Source organism: Lissotriton helveticus, chromosome 1_2 (genome assembly GCF_964261635.1).
Source record: "Lissotriton helveticus chromosome 1_2, aLisHel1.1, whole genome shotgun sequence".
NCBI lineage: Eukaryota > Metazoa > Chordata > Amphibia > Caudata > Salamandridae > Lissotriton > Lissotriton helveticus.
This window is the reverse complement of record NC_136058.1, coordinates 309,554,964-309,575,350: the sequence shown is the minus strand read 5'-3', so window position 1 is coordinate 309,575,350 and position 20,387 is coordinate 309,554,964. Positions and strand designations below refer to the sequence as shown.

At 43.1% G+C, this 20,387-nt stretch overlaps 1 protein-coding gene across 1 annotated transcript in view; it reads left to right on the top strand.

Annotated features, from left to right (window-relative positions):
- The window catches only part of LOC144803510 (neutral amino acid transporter 9-like), a 278,514-nt gene that overhangs the window by 114,340 nt on the left and 143,787 nt on the right, over positions 1–20,387 (top strand). The window contains exon 4 of the mRNA XM_078671868.1: positions 3,665–3,772. Within this exon, the coding sequence (XP_078527994.1) occupies positions 3,665–3,772 (108 nt within the window). The remainder of the gene's footprint in view (positions 1–3,664; positions 3,773–20,387) is intronic.

Genomic DNA, 20,387 nt, shown 5'->3' with positions numbered 1-20,387 from the left:
CAATTCATGTTAAGTCACTGGCAATTCAGGGAGGTAGGCATTGAAAAGGTAGCCTGACCAGCCCTAACCTGAGTAGTTACCTGTGGCCTGGCAGAGGTTGTCCATGGTAAATCAGGAGTGTGAGTCATCTTTTCATAGCTGTGTTAGGAGGAAGACCAGCAGGACGTTCCTTGCCTACTACTAGAGTATATACATCCTGCAGGTCCCTTGATGCAGACGCTTGAGAATGCATCATTGTGTGGATGAATGTACTGTTGTACTTTACATGTTGCTGGGTGGTGGCAGGACATTATTAAACATGGCTTCAGTAGATAGCTGCTTTCACCTTTAGAAAGGATGTGTAAAGTTAGGAGTGGTTGTCAGTGTCTGTACATTTTTAGTGTGGTGTGAACTTTAGACTAGATTCATCTATGTGTACATCAGCATCTAGACTCCATTTGCATCCGGGTTTGCAGATTCATGGCACAACCAAGGGAAGCAGTTTGAGCATGCAGTGAAAAGACATGAGCATCACGTCCTAACTGGATGTTGAGTCTGGTACATTACTCACAGTTGTAGTATATGAGTGGCATCTGGTGCCTTCTTGATGGGAAGGTATGCACAGCCAATGGTCCAGCAGCAAGGTCGAAGCTACATCTGTCATAGGCATCTTTCTTCCTCTGTGATGTCCTCTGGTGTGACCGGAAGGGGATACGACATGGGGCCTGAGTACATCTATGACTTCCATCACTGACGTCTAAAGATATGATTGTAAGATACAGATTAGGGCTCTGGTGACTCCCTAAAGAGAACCTGTGGCAGAATATTGTATGTGCCAGATAAGCTTTGATTTTAGGCTGAGGCACTTTCCATTTCAGCATGACATGGCAAATTAAAAGTTAGCTGGTTACATTTTTTCCCCCTGAAGTAAGTCCTACATCCATGACGGGAGATGGCTCGAGGGAAAATAAAGAGACAGTGAGTCTGCCATCCCATAGCCACACGGGTGGGTCTGCCGTCCCTCCTTTTAATTCTAAAGACAGTACCCCACCCCTGACCCCACCTCAAAAAGCAAAAGCAGCATTGAGTCGTTTATGGACCTATTTTCTTCTCCACCCCTCCACCGCAGTTCTTGACAAGGTGGAATTTGTGGCACTTACAGAACAGACACTTTAGGAATGGTGTGGAGGATGGGGGTTGATGCAGCCCATCCAATGCCTATCCTGCAAGTGTCAGACCCATCAGGGTTTTCCCAACAGTGTTTCCAGCAGCAATTCCAGTAATAGGAAAACCACGGGGCATATTATCAAGCAGGGCTATAGGCAATTATCGCCGCTTTAGCGTCCGTTTGCGGCCGCTAAGCGGCGGTAATTCTATCGCCCTATTAGCAAGCTGTCGCTAACTGATGTTAGCGACAGCTTTTAGGCAAAGCGAGCGGTTTGGGGCCCGCTTTGCATGTCAGCGATGTTTATCGCTAATGACATGCAAAGTGGGCGTACCCAACCAGTTAGCGACTGAAAGCAGTCGCTAACGTCGCTATCACCTATTAGCAAGGCAGGCGTAGCGATGGAAATATTCGCGCTAAGCGCAAATATCTTCAAATACTAACAGCTGCCCAGACCAGTTCTCAGCCATGTTATCCAATGGGAGGTGGATAACATGGCTAAGAGCATTTTGTCGCTAATGCGTGAATATCGCTGTATTCTCAGCGATATTCACGCATTTCGCCGCTATCGCTGGATATTTTAGCACAATGGAGAAAAACGTTGCTAAAAGCATGTTTTCTCCTCTAACATATCAAGCGATAGGCAGCGATAAAAAAAATGCACTAAGCGCATTTAGCGATAAATATCGCTATTCCCTGGTAATATGCCCCCACAATCCCCCAACTACTCAGAGCGGCAGGGGAACCGAGAGAAGGGCGGTCTGAGCTGTCGCCAATTTTGTTGGCTGCTCATGGTAGCACATGATTACACTTAGACCCCCATTACATGTGGTCGGCATTACAAGCTCCTCATAAACACCAAAGATTGGGAGTGTTGCACTCACCCAATCCAGTTGTTGACATGAAATTGAGCAGTACGTGCCACATGTAAAACTAGTGTTCACCTTAAACATATTTATTAATTAAGGCCAATGGACATACTGTGGTTTGCCTAAAGTTAAAAGATAGATGTCTTAGCACATGAAGACAGATGGAAATGGTGAAATAAAGGTGGTGATGTACAATGAAGTGACGGAGCGTGTCGTTAGCCTCCTTGGCTTAACAACACACTCTGCCACTTCTGAAATGCAAGGCTGCACCATATTTACAAGAATGTGGTGCAGCCTTGCGTTGCCCCCTGCGATGGCGTTAAGTTTAACAATTTAGCGCCAATGCAGATACCCTTGCAGCAGGTGCAAGGGTGTCTGTGTGCAGGGTAGAATTGGTTATGTGTAGGAAGGTACACCTGTACATAAACAAACCATGCAATTTAGCTTTTTCCATGTGTGCTGCAAAACGATATATGCATTTCTCCTCGTTTCACCAACCTAAGACCAGGATTTTCCTGGTCTTAATTTTGGCGCTGCCTCCTATGTACGCCACCCTTGTACATAGGGGGCAGCGTCAAATACAATGAGTGTTGTGGTGGGACACCACCACAACACCCACTGCACGCCCCTTTCACACTAAACATAGGGCCATATTATCAAGAAAGGGCGATACATTATCGCCGCTTTTATCGGCAGGAAACTGCCACTAAAGTTGCAATAATGGGCTTAATAATATGCCCTTGTGAATTCCCATAGAAGCCCAGGTTAACACCAGAACCTGGGCTTCCATGAGAATTCACAAGGGCATATTATCAAGCCCATTATCGCCACTTTAGCTGCAGTTTCCTGCAAATAAAAGCGGCGATAATGTATCGCCCTTTCTTGATAATATGGCCCTTAGTGTGAAAGCGTGTCTTATGTACAAGGCAGGGTTAATTCACGTTAATTGGCTTAACGCTGCCTTCTACATAGGCAAGGCCCCTATCGCCACGGGAACATCACAACATGTGATGTTCCCCAGGCAAAACGGGCTTGTACATATACCCCAGTGTTTATAATTCACAGCTTTCACTTGGTCTGACAGTATGAGCGTGTTACACAACCTGGAAGTAACACAACCTTGTAGTATATCTTTGGCATGTAATAGATGTTCTAGCTTTTGGAAAATCACCTGCATTGCAGAAGAAAGTTTAAATTCTCCCCTCGAGGAGTGTTGGCTGAAGGAGGATACCTCATAGGATTTACCTCCACCGGACAATCTCCATGTTGAGAAAGTAGAACTTATTCATCTACAAGGGGGTGCTATTTTCAAGTAATTCTTCTTATTATAGTACACTTGAATTTTTATTAGGCAACATATAGTTTGTGTGTTAGGTTAACATTGGTGGCCAGTGTTCTAACTAGGAGTTGAGTTAGTTACCTACACATGCCCTATGTTATTTGATGTATCCTCAATCAATACAAGGATTCTGTGACTGAATCATTCTAGCAGTCTTTGTTGCAACTTCATAGGGCTTGCACATTGAACTACATGGTCCTTTCTACAGCCACCCTCTATAGCTGTGTGCCTGCTATTGCCTCTGAATCTGCATAGTCTCACCTCCCAACCCTCATTCTTGCCCCTTTCTCTGTTACTCCTCACCCTGTGCAGGAATCGTGTCTGTTGCATATCTCATTCTCTTGGTGACCGTAAAAGCCGCAAAGTGGGGAGTCCAGATGAGGTTTTTCTGGTTCAAAGGCGACGACTTCTTCATTGCTGGTAAGAGTTTCCTATGCAGAATGATTTATACTGACGATTTATACTGACGTTTGTTTCTCACACAATGTAAGATGGGACACTCCTAGTAGTTCCTTACAGAAGAAGCATGAGTTACGCAGCACATGATTCCCACAACAAACTACATTTGACACCTCTGGTGTTTCTTACTTTCACACAGTCCTGCAGTTATGAATGTTTCTCAGCTATCAGAAAAGGTGTACCCAGAAAATAAGCTTCTCCCTTCTTTAAACTATATGACTGCCACTGAGTAAGGGAACCTGCAATCCTGATGCTTTCAAGGAGGGTCCTGAAGAACTGTTTCCTCTAGGAAAGCTAATTTCATTCCATCCATCCATCCATCCTTCCTTCCTTCCTTCCTTCCTTCCTTCCTTCCTTCCTTCCTTCCTTCCTTCCTTCCTTCCTTCCCTCCATTTGCTTTTCTTTCCTTACTTGAATTCCTCTTTCTGCAACCACTCTATTTGCCTCTCACATTTTCATTGTGATTTTCATCATTCCTCTGTCTCTCTTCAGCCATGTTTGGTTCTCTTACCATCTTTTGGCACCATCACAAAATTGTTTCATGGTATTTTCTTTCAATTTTGTATTAGTTTCTGCTGTGGTTGTTCAACAGAAAACACACAGTTTACAGTTAAGAAGAGCCATAAAATTAATTCAATCTTTCTATTTACACTTAGCTCAAGCTGGTATAATTGATGCTACACTACATCAAGACCCATAAGTAAATATGTTTGATTTATAAATGATTGCAAACATCATACAACACCTTACACTCTGTTGTTAATAGCACCATTAACCAACAATCCTGGCCATTGTTATACAGCTAGGAATGACTAAGACTCAGTGTGTGATCATCTGAAAGTAAAGAAATGTATTAAACTTTGAGATATCTCACAAAAACAAGTCATGATTTATGGATGGATCTGGGGAAAAATATGTTACTTCAGTGAATTTAATTCTGAAGAATCTAGGTGCAACCTTTCCTGCACTGCTTTGTGTTTCAGTTTATTTCTATCCAACTCACCCAAAAAGTGCTCAAAAGAAATAATATTGTGGTGTCCATTTTGTGTATCCACACTGTACATATAGATGCGTGCATAGAAAGTCATACACACACCCACAAGCACACGCATGAAGTATTTTATTTCTATCTCCCCTTGAGTAACCAGAAACCCCCTTTAAGGAGGACACCTACCAAGGGATATAATATCCCAAGTCATTCGCAGGAGGGAAGGAAAAATCTTTCTTTTTTATGAAGGACCCTCACTCACCACTAGTTGGTGACATGCTTCATCATTGGGTCCCCGCTGGGGTGACCGAATGTCCCCCCAGCGTGCTTCAACGCCTGATTACAGCGGAGCGGAATGTGGGGAGTGCAACAGTACCCAAATTAGAATGTGATTATAACTATGTGTGCAAAATATTTATTTAAAAAATGCAAAGGTTGTAGCCTTTACAAAAATCTTTAATAATGGCCAACCTGCATTGGATTAAAAACAAAGTGAACGGACTAGCAAGGTTCTGTGCTGAACAAAAGAGGTTTCACCTAATTCTTGTTGTCCAGCACTCCCACCAGGATAATTAACATCCACTAACAATGAAAAAAATATGCCATGTGCTCCTCCATAGTGTATTCTATGTATTTTCATAGGGTGTCCCAGACACACAAAGATGTATTATGCTTGACAAATAGAGAAACCCTGAATTAAAAATATAGGAGTTTCAACAATATGGACTCAGTCCTCACCATCCAGAACCAACACTCTTCAAGCAGAAAAGTGTCTTCGTTCTATGACCATCAACCAGCATATGTTGCAGGCTTCACCTCGCACGCAAGAGGCGTACTCACATGGGTTAATCCCAAATCAGATCTCACTTTGCAGGACAAGGAGTTAGGGCCCGATTCACAGAATGAACTTAAACTTACTACTATTTTGGTATTCACAGAATGCACTTAATACTTTTGGCATTCACAGAATGAACTTACTACTTTTGGTATTCACAGAAGTTAGGATTTTGTCCTAAGTTTGTCTTAAGACAAAGTTAAGACAGACTTAAGACAGACTTAAGACAGACTTAAGACAAACTTAAGACAGACTTAAGACAGACTTAAGACAAAATCCTAACTTAAGTCTGTCTTAAGTCTGTCTTAAGTTTGTGTTAAGACAAAGTTAAGACAAAATCCTAACTTCTGTGAATACCAAAAGTAGTAAGGGCATTCTGTGAATACCAAAATAGTAGTAAGTTTAGGATTGCGTCTTAAGTTAATTCTGTGAATGCCAAAAGTAGTAAGTGCATTCTGTGAATACCAAAATAGTAGTAAGTTTAGGATTGAGTCTTAAGTTCATTCTGTGAATCGGGCCCCTTGATCCTAATGGCAGGTTTGCTGTAACTAGGTACCGAGCAGAGGGATTTGGGACAAGATTGGTGAACATATATCGTCCTAACTATGATGACCCACAATTTTATCATGCACTGGGGGTGCATATGCTTAAGGCAGATGATCTTCCGCAAATCTGGGGGGAAGACTTCAATTGCGTATTAGCTCCTTCTAGCGACAGGTCTAGGGGCCAGCCCAGTCGGCCGGCAGCAGCGGCAGGAGCTATCATGGACTTGATGGACCAGCTGGGGGTGGTCGATGTTTGGAGACAACACTTCTCAAAGGTTTACACATTATTCTGCACATTTTGACACTCACACTGGGGATGACTAATGGTTGATAACCAGAAGTCTCCCCCCCCAGGTCACAGCTTGCGAGCCCCTTCCTAGGACCAACTCAGATCAATCTCCGGTTCTGTTAGAATTGGAAATGCCTGCAGAACGCTTTGCACCATTCACTTGGAGGTTCCCCCCTTACTCCTTGCTAGACCAGGTGTTTTGCGCAGAAATTGCCACAGCCATTGAGTCCTTTTTCAGGGAGAATATTGGTTCGATCACCTCTATCTGGACAGTCTGGGAAGCCTTCAATGTGTTTATTAGGGGGGAGGCTATATCAAAACATGTTGGTGTACTGCGTTCTATTCAGAATAGGCTCACAAGGCTAGAGACAGAAATAGTGTGTTTGGAACAGGAACACCAAAGAACTGTAGACAATAAGGGCTTAGATGACATTAAACAAACCCTAGAAGAGTACCATGATACAGCAGATAGTGAGGGAAAATATCTGGGCAAAGATGCAACAGTACAAATATATGGGGAGGGTGAGCACCCTGGTGCCCTGCTTGCCAACCTACAGCGCCCTCAAAGGGACGCTCGCACTTCAATGTAATGCGCAGCCTCCGCTAGCAGAGCGGAGTTCATTGCCCACGGTTTCACCATTGTCAAGGTTGTTGGGGAGGATAGCAGACTGATCTACGACTCGACAGGAATTGCTGACAGATTCCGCAGATATTATGCGGAGCTGTATAGATCTCTCATAACCCATGACGATAAAGCAACAGGTGACTACTCAGCGCATATACAGATGGCATGGCTTAAGGACTCACACAGAGAATATCTCATGGCCCCTCTGGACCATAGGGAAGTACGGGTGGCATTGTCAATGCGGGGTAGATCGGCTCAAGGATTGGACGGACTGACTGTCACTTTTTACAAAGCCTTCCAAGATCTGCTTATATTGCATCATGTCTCTGTGTTTGAGGAGGTGGCAGAACTCAAAGTGATACCCGCTTGATGAGAGTGGCTTCAATAGTCACCCTTCTCAAGCCTGGGAAAACCCCCTAGTGACTGCTCTTCCTACAGACCCCTTTATCAGTTAAATGTGGACACACAATGATTTGCTCAAATAATGGCCAATCGAATAGCACCCCTGATCCCTAACCTGCTGGGGGTGGAGCAGGTTGGCTTCATCCCAAGGCGCAATTTAACATCAAATCTTAGAACCATCTTTGGTGCGATTCAGCATATAAACCCGGAAGGGAAAGCAGCGGCTGTCTTTCTAGACGCTGAGAAAACGTTTGACTCTGTGAATTGGCCCTTTATTGAACTTGTCCTGAGACATATTGGAGTGGGAGAAGTCTTTCTACAACTTGTAAATGTACTGTATGAAGTACCGATAGCCAGAGTCAGACTGGAGAACAAAGTAACATCTCCTTTTTCCATCTCAAGAGGTAACATATCCTATTTCCATCCTGCCACGTAGCGGAGTTAGTTACTGCACCCACAACTCTTTAATAAGACAACTTAACCTTTACATGCTAAAAAGAATAAAACCAATTCACAAAAGTAAGCTTTGAAAAATATTAGGTAATGAGAGAGGTGATGATTTTGGGGTCACTCCTACCCTATGGGGAGGAGCAATCCTTGAACACAAAGAGCATATCATGCTGAACGATCCGGTGGAGGTCCCATCCTCCTAGGACCACCCCAAGCAAAGTTATTGGCAAAAATACAATGCCAATCAATGCCCTGCAAAGAATTATGGGGCAAGATTCTAGAGTGCAGTGAATATTATAGTATTAGCTCTCAGCTGAGCTGGGAGAGCCTGCCCCTTTAGGAATGTTTTGATATTGGATACTATAATATTCACTGCACTCTAGAATCTCATCCCATAATGCTTTGCAGGGCCTTTGGTTGGGATTGAATTTTTGCCCATAACTGCTTGGGGTGATCCTAGGAGGATGGGACCACCACCAAATTGTTCAGCATGATGTGCTCTTTGTATTCAAGGCATCTGCTCGGTTCTCTCCCTGATTAGAGAGGACCCCAAAATCATCACCTCTCTCACTGCTTGCTGTATTTCGATTTTCACTTTTGTGAGATGACTATATTATCAAAGGTATGTGAGGTTTTTGTTTTGTTAATTGACATGAGACTGAGAATTCTTTATAATGGTACTCTGCTAACTATGCCCACCCTTAGCTGGCTGCTGAACCCCTGCTGTGCGCACTGAGAGAATATCATGGACATAGAGGGGTGTGCTTCCCAGGTTACCAATTGATAGTTTCAGCCTATGCGGATGACATGTTCCTATATGTCAGGGATCCTGCTACTCACTACACTCTTAACCCCGTCTACGGCACAGATTCGGTCTGTTTTCTAGGTATACAAGTGCACACCAACTCAGAGGTAGTGCTTACTGACAACTATGGGAAAGCCCTGAGTAGGCTCGAGGAGGTTGTAGCCAGATGGATAAGATTGCCCCTCTCGTTGAAGGGATGGTTTTCTTTAATGAAGATGGTTGTCCTTCCAAGATTTGTAGTTCTTTTTCATAATATCCCCTCGCTACTTCCGACGCACACATTCCCCAAGATGAGATTGCTCTTGATCAAACTTGTCTGGGCAGGTAAACACCCCGAGTCAAATGGGAAACCCTCACTTTATCATACTCCATGGGAGGCCTCAACTCCCCGGACCTAGAATTATATTATAGGGCAGCCCTGTGCTCGCGCATGCATGCATGGATCCCTCCCACACATGCACATAGAGAAAACAGCTGCTGATCCAGACACTTTGCCTCATGTGTTATTTAAGATGCCAGCTAGAAAGCACAGCATACTGGATTCACTTAATCCTACTATAAACGCCTGGCTTAATCTACTTGATTGGCAAGCGGGTGCGCTTATGTACTCGCCTTCAATTCCCCTAGAATGGTGCACCTGGCTCCCGACGGGCAAAGAAAGGGAAGTTTCTAATGCTTTGCATAGGGTAAATATCATAGAAGTATGTGACCTGTTCAAGGACTCGGTATTCCGTAAATGGGAGAATACATTAGCTAAGGGGCATTCCCCTTCGCCTCTGGATCACTATCAGCACTTTAAAGTTTAACATGCATTGAGAGCACAACTATAGCATACTATCCGAGCTTCCTCTCCTTCCAGGTTGGTCTCTAGGATTTATAATATCATGCAAGAAAACAGAAGGGCACTACACAGGAAAGTGCGTCAGGATTGGCAGAGGGATTTGTCATGAATAATTGGAGATAACGATTGCTGTGAGGCGACTAGATGAATATCGTTGAATGGCAGGCATTGCCTCATTCAGTTGATATATCAATAGGACATATTATACTCCAGAAAGGTTGTTCAGATATGGCCTACGGGAGTCAGCTTCCTGCAATCGCTGCTCAGAGCCAGTTCCCAGTTTTTTACATGCAGCTTGGAACTGCCCAGGAATATTGAAGTTTTGGGAGAAAGTATTCTGCATTCTAAATGAAATCACTGGGCTCACGCTCTTCCGAGACCCTTTCCTCGTGTTGCAATCAATAAAGATGCTCAGTGGTTGGTGGCGATTGGTTTACTGCTTGCCGAAAGGCGGGTGGCAATGCATTGGGTCAGGGGCCCGACGCTAACCACAGATGAGTGGACTAAAGACTTGATTTACTGTAATACCCAGACTGCTGCCTATAGTGAACTTCTGCGTCTGCAGACTAGACCAAGAGCTTATTGGAGTCTATTCCAGAAATACCTGGTGGGTAAAGAAACAGGAGAACCAGAGGGAGCAGGAGATGGGGTTACGCTAACTGTTTGAGCAGAAGTTAGGGGTAGCAATGCTAGTGATAGAGCGCGCAGGTCACCCGACTATAATTTTACCATATACGCATTGGGCCCATGTATTTCAATTTACCATATTCATTAATCGGGTAACCTTACACTCTACTACCAGTAACCCTGTTCCTTCCTATTTATTTCCACTGTACCCGACTTACCAATCCACTGTTACGTGTACCTATGATCACCATGGATCAGGGAGCTAGCTGTAAAAGAAAGGCAGACACAAAATACAAATACCATTTACTATGTTTGCACTCATAAAATAACCACAGACTCAGAAAGTTTTGAAATCTTTATCTAGTTTTGTCAGTTTCAGAAAGCATAAGGTTCACAGTAAGTAAACTGTCAATAACTAAGATTATAAAAAGCACATATCCATATAGGAAATAGATAAGACCAACCATTTATGAGTCTAAAGGAAAGATAAGAACAGGGAACATACTAACATAGGTTTCAGAGCTTGGACTCAGTATGATGTCTAAAGGACGGGAAAAATAAGGAACATACTAGGGGGTATATTATCAAGGGGTTTTATCTCCGCTTTTTTGGCTTTAAAAGCCAAGAAAGCGGAGATAAAATTATCTCCCTATTACCAAGCTGTCGCTAACACCAGTTAGCGACAGCTAATAGGAGATAGCGACCATCATGGGCCCCACTTTGCATGTCAGTGATATTTATCACTAATGATATGCAAAGTGGGCGTGCCAAGATGTTAGCGACTGGAAACAGTCGCTAACATCGCTATCTCCTATTACCAACTTTTGGAGATATTTGCGCTAAGGGCGAATATCTCCAAAAGCTAACACCTGCCCTGAGCAGTTCTTAGCCATGTTATCCAATGGGAGGTGGATAACATGGCTAAGAGCATTTGCTCGATAATGCATGAATATCGCTGACTTTTCAGCGATATTCATGCATTGCGGGCGTTTTTTATCGCATTTGCGATAAACCTTGCTAATAGCAAGGTTTATCTGCGATAAAAATCGCCGATGTGCGGCGATAATTTTTGTCTCTAAACAAGTTAGAGACAAAAATTATCGCTAGTTGTTGATAATATACCCCTAGATTTTCACAGTGAAGTATTTCACCTTGAAGAGGGTAGAAAAATAGAACTTTGGGGCATATTATCAAGGGGCTTTATCTCAAGCCAAGAAAGCGGAGATAAAATTATCTCCCTATTACCAAGCTGTCGCTAACACCAGTTAGCGACAGCTAATAGGAGATAGTGACCATCTTGGGCCCCGCTTTGCATGTCAGTGATATTTATCACTAATGACATGCAAAGTGGGCGTGCCAAGATGTTAGCGACTGAAAACAGTCGCTAACATCGCTATCTCCTATTACCAACTTTTGGAGATATTCGCGCTAAGCGCGAATATCTCCAAAAGCTAACACCTGCCCCTGAGCAGTTCTTAGCCATGTTATCCAATGGGAGGTGGATAACATGGTTAAGAGCATTAGCTCGATAATGCATGAATATCGCTGACTTTTCAGCGATATTCATGCATTGCGGCCATTTTTTATCGCATTTGCGATAAACCTTGCTAATAGCAAGGTTTATCTGCGATAAAAATCGCCGATTTGCGGCGATAATTTTTGTCTCTAAATAAGTTAGAGACAAAAATTATCTCTATAGGTTGGTAATATGCCCCTTTAATTTGTACTATGATAATTTTGGGACACAAAGTAGCTATAGGGAGGGTAAGAATGGACCATACTAATAAGATGGTGCAATTACTTGAATCGGCTAAAGGATGGGTAAAGAGAAGGAACATCTATAATTTATGGACAGTATGTAGAACAGTATTTATAGGATGGGGAAAAATTGGAACATGCTAGTATAACAACTACAATGTAGGACTTTATCATTTGTCAGTGCAAAAGGAGAGTAAGGAAAAAATAATGTGCAAGTACGATTTACTAAAAAGCAAAGAAATAGAAAATGCAAAATTGGGTTCCCTCAGATTTATATTTACCTAGAACGGTGTGGAGACCAACCCTGGCCACGGGTCAGTTAAGGACAGGAGAAACCCCAAGGAAGGACAGTCGCCAGTAGGCCAGCAGCTGCAGAATAGACACCCCAGGACAGGACAGGAAAACCAGATTAGGATCAGGACAGGACCACCAAGGTAAGACCATCACCCGCAGTTCGGAAGCAACGCCTGCGCTCCACCCTCTCTGCAGCCATCAGTCAGAACCCCGTTTGGGTTAGCGAATTCCCCAGCAAAGTGCTCCGCCAGCACTTAAGGTTTCCCAAAACCCCGCTTGGGTCTATGGAAATTACGGACAGAGTGCTCCGCAGCTCTCTGTATCAGTCACCTATTGAGTGCGTTGGGTCAGTGGCAGGTCAGCTATTCGGACAAGTCGGACAATTTCTCTAGCTAAGCCTCGGCTAGTTATACTGTTTTCGGGTCAGTGTACCACCCCCCAAATGTTGCAAGTGTAAGAATCCCCAATTTCGATTGGTCCTCAAGTAGGACAGGTCAACACACCAACCAGGATTAGATTTTTCAAGTCCCAATTTACATCTTTTCGGGACCTCCCATTGAATTTGGGGTTCCCATGACATATTCTACAAAATACAATGGAGAATACAAAGTTTATATACAATTGTGTCGAATGCAGGACAGTTCAGCTTCTTCTACTAGGCGAAGGTGCATCTTCCCAGGCGCATCTTGGCGGGGACCTTTGGGCTGGCGCATGTTCAATGTCACATAGTTCATCCTCTGGCGGAAAACTGTCATGCGCAGTAAGGCTGTTCAATATGGAGTATTCCCATCCCTCATGCCCAAGGATTACGATACATGAAAAGTAAAGGAAAACAATTTAGAACATCGAAATAAATGAATACACTGTATAGCAGGAATCTCTATATGACTCCCCTTACTTTATACTAACTATAGCATTAAGATTAGTGCAAAACGAACAGCAGTGTAAAAAGCTGCAGTGCAAGCTTCGGCATGTGAGAACACAAAGCGGCCATCTTTAAAGCTAGTGCGCAAGCGCAAAGATTTCCCACCAGAACTGCGAGTACGTCACGTCACGTGAGTGTGACCAACGCATGCGCAGAAGAAAATTCCCGCTAAGCAGCGGCCATTTTAGTGGCAAGCGTTTTAGGATAAGTAAACACATAGGCAAGCTTCTCTGGGACACCCCAAATGTCAGAATAAATGGGAAATTAGTAAGACAAACAGATTGATTTAGTCTATTAACGTTATTCGAGGTTCTTGAATACAAGCAAGTCGCTTTACGTGCGAATCCTTGCTCCATCAATCCCCTCTTTGATGATATTTTATATCATCACAAATAAAAAATTGAACCAGATGCCAACTTTTCACAATTTTCCCAATTCAATTTCTTCAAACATTAGATTCAGTTTCTCCTTTGTCTCATTATTAGGGTGAGAATTTTTCACCCTTTTATAAATCTGATTATTAATTTCTTCTAATTCAAGTTCATCCACATTTCTCTTCACTCCTCTCTGGTTCACAGTGTACTTCTTTCGGTGCTTTCGACATTTACAACAGATGAATATGATGAATATAACTAAACCTATTCCCGCAATTGGCATCAGTACTTTAATCAGAAAATTTCTACCTAAATTAGCAAACCAATGACCTACTGCGGAGAGACCATCAGTAAGTCTCTTCCAGGCACTGTCAACCTCCAGTGGTTTGAGTTCCTTTGCCAAATTAGTAATGTTCCTTACATACCCTTTGATTTCCACACTTTTATCAGGTATGTAAGTGCAACAATGTTGCGCTTTCAACATTCTGCAGACTCCGCCCTCTTTTGCTAATAACGTATCAAGAGCAAGTCTGTTCTGTAAAACCATTGATCTGACCGCAACCATTTTGGTATTGACCATCAGGAAACCTCCAGCAGTGTCAGTAGATAACCGATCTACTACTGTTGACAATTTGCAAATTCTGTGTGTATTCAGGACCACTCCCACTGTAGGTATCATTGCACTAAAAATATCTCCTACAATTTCAGCAGCACTTTCTCTTTTATTACGTACTAATTGGTTAGTCTTTTCAGTGCTTCCAGTGATTTTCCCCACATGGTATATCTTTGGGAAGACAATACCAAGATAACAACTCCCGTACCAATAGTCGGGCAATTTGAAATAAGCCTTGTTCCCACATATAAAATAAATTCCAGGAAACACAGGCTCTGTCCCATCTTTGAAACCCCAACCTCCAATTACTTTGTAATTATGTTCGCATTCACTGGAACCAATGAAAATATTGTTATAATAACTAGTCATTTCTCTTTTAAGACACAATTTCCCCTTCTTTTCGAAATCCAGAAGCATCGCAGCATTAGCTCCACCATTTGGGGTGCTCCCTATACTTTCTGCCCACTTAGGAACCTTCTGGTTCTTGTCTTTGGCTTTCTTTTGGAAACCCTCTCTTCTCTTTACTACCATGTCTAGAAATTATTTCTCTTTCTCTTGTAAAGAACAGGTTAGATTATTTTTGTGTGCATCGTCTATATTAATTTGTCCTACAGTTAGAAAATAATCATTCATGTATTTAGCTACGTCTCTAGTCGTATGTACAGGGTTCAGGTTTCTTCGAACAGGAAGTTCAGAGAATGTCACGTTTGAGTAATAATACTGTAAAGGTCCTCTTTTATCAAATAAACTAGTTAGTATACTACAGGAAATTCCATAGGTTAAGGGCAAGTGGTGATAAGTCACACCTTCAGCTACAGAAGTAGGTAGCTTCATGCAGACATAACAGTCGTCTATTTCCATAGTTTCTACATAATGTACTAACAGGTTTGCGAAAACATTTAGGTGAGTCTTGTTCTTTATTTTGTTAAAGTGTAATCCTTCCTCATCTGGTGCTTCTAAATCTATTCCTCTCCGTTTCAGGCTAAGTGGTTTGTCCAATGTGTCTACTCTTCGTGGTGTAATTTTAGTGTGTGTTTCTACAGTGTCGTCAGGTAAGTTATTGTTCGGGTGCAAACTCGGATTTTTACTCATCATAGAAGGAATAGTTATGGTTAGTCCTATCCAAAGGATCAGTACTATTGCTACACTACATAAACATACTTGGCAGCATGTTTTACAACAACTTCGTCTCAGTCTCCCATTCTCAGAAGAATCAGACATTTTGGCTCAAAAGAAGCTTCAACCCCTCTTTGTAACTCTGCACAACTTGCTTACTCAAGTAACTTTTCAGGGTGGTTCTGCTTCTTCTTCAGTCTGTTCAGCAATCAATTCTTCGTCACTTTCAGTACTTTCGTCACTTATTCCCAGATTCTCAAATTCTTCCAGTACATAGTTAGTCCATTCAGGGCTCGAATACTTGTTATTCAGCTTTTTGATGCAAGCACTTCTTCTCCTGTGCTTTGTCACCACTGGGTCAGTTTGACTCGAGACCTCATTTATTTGTTCAGGCTCCTCGGTTATCGTCTTCAGACGCAATCTCAGCCTTTTCACAAATCTAGGTACTGAGTCACCTTTCCTTAGTCTTTTAACTGGCACTGTGTCTTGGCCTTTTTCAAACACTCTTTTGTTTTCATTCAGTTGTGGCACAATGGGATCAAGTTCGTCTTCAGTATTGCTCCCTATCTGACTAGGTCCAGGTCTTTCATCTGTTTCTTCTGCCTGGTCCCTAAACTGGCCTTGTTCAGGTGTATGCTGATTTTAACTTTGATCTGTTTCGATTTCTCCTTCCTGAACACAATTGTCTAATCCTGTCTGTTCCTGTTCAAGCTCTTCGAACTTTTGATTTTCTTCCGCATGAACTTCCGCCCTAGTTTCTATCTACCCCTCTTCTGGTGCAGGTGTTCTGGGTGGAGTGTCAATTACCTGCTCTCTCCCTATCTGGTCCTCCTCAGAATCAGATTTAACGTGGATTTCGATGATCTGAGTAGCTTCTTCTTCACCTGTCTCGTCCTCACTATCCCACTGTCTATCTAACTGGGTTTGACTTCTAGTTCGTATAGGGTCGATTGTCAGATCGATTAGTGGAATCCACTCTTCTTGAATGGAGCTCGGTTGTACTTCTTCAGCTACTTCAGGACCGATGTCCTGGGATCCAGCAGCTGCGCAACCTTCAGCCTCAGTCTCGTCAGGTTCAGTCACTTTCTTCATGTGGCTGGCATGGATCCAGCGAGGTACTCCTGCACACTTTACAGCTGTGGTGGTTACCAGGATCACCTGTCTTGGCTTTCCCCACCTGGGTTCAAGGCAACTTTTCCGAGTGTGCTTCTTTATTACGACCCAGTCACCTGGATTCAGGGCATGTGCTGGAGTCGTTCGCCTGGCGATGTCTTCTCCCCCAACCTGGCGAGAGATAGAACGTACTTGGTCAGCCAGCTCTTTACAGTATTCCAGTACCAAATCATAAGCTATACTTATTATTTGTATCGTGGCACCCATGCTTGCCGCATTGCTCTTCCCATCAGAATTTCATGGGGACTCAAGCCTGTGTTCCGATCTGGAATACTTCTGAGTCCCATCAAAACAAGAGGCAGAGCATCTGGCCATTCCAGTTGAGTGTATTCACACATCTTTCCCAATCTTGATTTGATTGTGCCATTTATCTGTTCTACCACTCCAGAAGCCTCTGGACGATATGCACAGTGCAGTTTTTGCGTGATTTTGAATGCTTCACAGATTTGACTTATTATTTCATTCTGGAAATGACTTCCTCTGTCAGATTCAATTAAGACTGGGAAACCGTAACGAGGTATGAGCTCCCTAAGTAACAATTTTGCTACTGTGATGCAGTCATTTCTTTGTGCAGGGAAAGCTTCCACCCATTTTGAAAACAGGCAGACAATGACAAGTAGGTATTTCATTCCTCGACAAGGGGGCAACTGAATGAAGTCAAGTTGTAATCTAATAAAAGGGCCTTCTGTCTTTCCAATCTTCCCTGGTAACACTATGGTTTTCTTTCCAGGGTTAAATTGTTGGCAGGTCAAACACCTCCGGCAGAGTGCTTCTGCTACGCTTCTGAATTTCGAGTTGAACCATGTTTGGCGGAACATGCGAATCATCGCATCTCTGCCTACATGTGTGTTTCCATGGATCAGCCTAGCCATAGGAGCAAGCATACAGTCTGGCAACACAGGCATATCATCAAGGTAAACAATGACACCATCTGCATTACTCCTACGACAACCAAAGTGTCTCCATCTTTGCTTCTCCTGTGGGTCTGCTGCTTCCTGTAAGTCTCTCACTTCCTCTAGCATCAAAAGTTGGCAGCTGCTTCCGTTTCCCCCAACCTTTATATTTATTGCAATTTTGTATTTTGCACAATGTTGGGCTAACTGGTCAGCATATCGATTACCTGCTGTCACATTGTCGTCGCCAGATTTGTGAGCAGCACACTTGACCACAGCCAATTCTTTAGGTAACTGGATTGATTCCAGTAAATCCTGCACTTATTTTCCATTTCGGATTGGGGTGCCTGAAGAAGTCAGGAACTCCCTCTGTAGCCATAATTGGCCAAAGTCATGCACAACCCCATAACCATACTGGCTATCAGTATATATGGTTATTCTCAAATTTCTCCCAAATTTACATGCTTCTGTCAATGCAATTAATTCGGCTATTTGTGCAGACTTGACTCCATACAAATAGGATGCTTCCACTGGGCGTTCTAGAGTGCACACTGAGTAGGCAGCGCTCAGGCCACGTCCTCATGTCTCCTGCATGAGCCGTCTACAACTAGCTCATAATCTTCACTGTACAGAGGGCTCTCTCTGATGTCTGGGCGTGGTTTGGTACTAAACTCAGTCAAACCAATGCAATCATGTGCAAATTCTTCCCTCACCTCGTCTGCGAATGAGCTAGGTAGTAAGGTAGCTGGATTCAAAATGTTACATCGTTCAAGGGTCACGTTTCCTGCACCTACAAGGATTCTCTCATACTTAGTCAGCCGACTAGGTGTGAGGTACTGGGTTTTTGTCCTTGTCAGTAAAATTACAACAGAATGTGGAACATACACAGTTACCGGATGTCCCAAAACAATGAACTCATGCATGTTGCAGCTACAGCTTTCAAACATCCAGGTAATCCAGCTGCTACTGGGTCCAATGTGGAAGAAAAGTATGCCACTGGGCGTCGAGTCAAACCATGAATTTTGGTCAGGACTGAAAGTGCACAATTATCTCGTGTGTCACAGAACAGTGCAAATTCCTTTGAATAATCAGGCATTCCCAATAAAGGGGCAGTACATAGGCATTCTCGTAATTTTGTAAAAGCTGTCATGCTTTCATCATCCCACTCTACTGGGTCACTTGCTCCTTTCTTTGTCATTTTTATCAATGGTTTTGCTAAGACTGCAAATCCCACAATCCACTGTCTACAGTATCCTACAACTCCAAGGAACATTCTGATTTCCTTCTGGGTATGGGGTAACTCCATGTTTCGAATTATCCTGATTCTTTCTGAGGTGACTTTTCTGATACCTCTCTCTATCTGGTGCCCCAGATATTTTACTGATGTGGTACAGAATTGCAGTTTTTCGGGTGATACTTTATGCCCCCCTTCACCTAAATGGTTCAGCAAGGCAATTGTGTCAGTCACACAGTCTCTTCGACTTCTGGACGCCACCAATAGGTCGTCTATGTATTGTACCAAAACTGATCTTCCGGGCAATATTAGGGTTTCAAGGCACTTTTTCAGTATCTGATTAAAGATTGAGGGGCTTTCTGTATACCCCTGAGGGACGCGATTCCAGACGTACACGTGACTGTCGAATTCAAATGAGAAAAGAAATTTGCTGTCTGGATGCAATGGAATTGAAAAGAATGCATGACATAAGTCAATGACGGTAAACCATCCAGCATTCCATGGAATTTGGTACAGAATCACTGCAGGGTTTGGCACGACAGGACAACAAGGAACCACAATTTTGTTAACCTTGCGTAGCTCCTGTACTACCCTGTACTTACCACTAGGTTTCTTGATTCCAATTATGGGAGAATTACATGGGCTGCTCATCACTTCTTGTATGATATTTGCTTCTAACAATCTTTTTATCTCAATGGCAACTCCTGCTTTTACTTCTGCACTCATTTTGTCTTGTCTAATATTTGGGTATACTGCATTTTCTTTTATGGCTATTTTAATTGGGTCAACATTTTCCATTAATCCTACATCTTTTCCAGTAAAATCCCATACTTCTGGTTTCACTGTTTCTTGGAGCTCTTCAGTTAAGTTGTGCATTGTCAGTCTTTTGATTTCAGAGTCTGGTCTAGCTAACATTAATTTGTAAATTCCATCTTCATCTGGGGTCTGTATTTCGACGCCATTTGGTGTGCAAAAGATAGTGCAGTTCATTTTACACAACAAATCTCGTCCCAATAGGTTTACAGGACTGGAATCACAGACAACAAACCTATGCATTTCTTTAAAATTCCCAATTTTAATCTCCATAGGTTTTGTAACTGGGGTACTAATTAGCTGATTAGAAACACCCACTACTTGGACCGCTTCTCCCGAGAGGGGTAGGTTTGGAACGTCTGCTGTTCTTACAGTAGAACGGGTAGCACCAGTGTCCAACAGAAAGGTGACGTCATTTCCTTTAACCTTTCCTTCAATGTATGGTCCTGACTGGTCCACCGGCAAGGAGGCGCCAAGCACGCACTCCTCGTCCTCCCCCCTCAGGCACCGTCAGTAGGTGTCATCACAAAGAAACATGTCATTTAACAGAAATTGTGAAGTGGCTGCATTTTTATTCTCCCTTACTTCCCACACCTCGGTATCTTCACCCTGTTGTGCTTTACTCCTATAATTTTGTCTAGGTGCACGTGGGCAACTGATTCTGCTTTACCTGTTGCTGGGTCTTTCGTGGTTTCTCATTCTGCGTCTGTGGATTTAAATCAGTTATTTGAACATTACCATTCTGTACATGTGGACACTCGTCTCTCCAGTGACCTATCTGACCGCACCCGTGACAGGGGAACTTCTTTTTGGCCTCCTCTCTGCTCATTTTTACTCTGGGCTTTCCCCCACCCCCGGGGCCTTGATTCTGACTACTGGTCAATTTATTTAGCTGCTGTTCTTGATGTTCTGCTAATTTTACCTGAGCCCACATGACTTTTTCCTTTAACTCCTTTCGTTTATCTGCCAACTCATC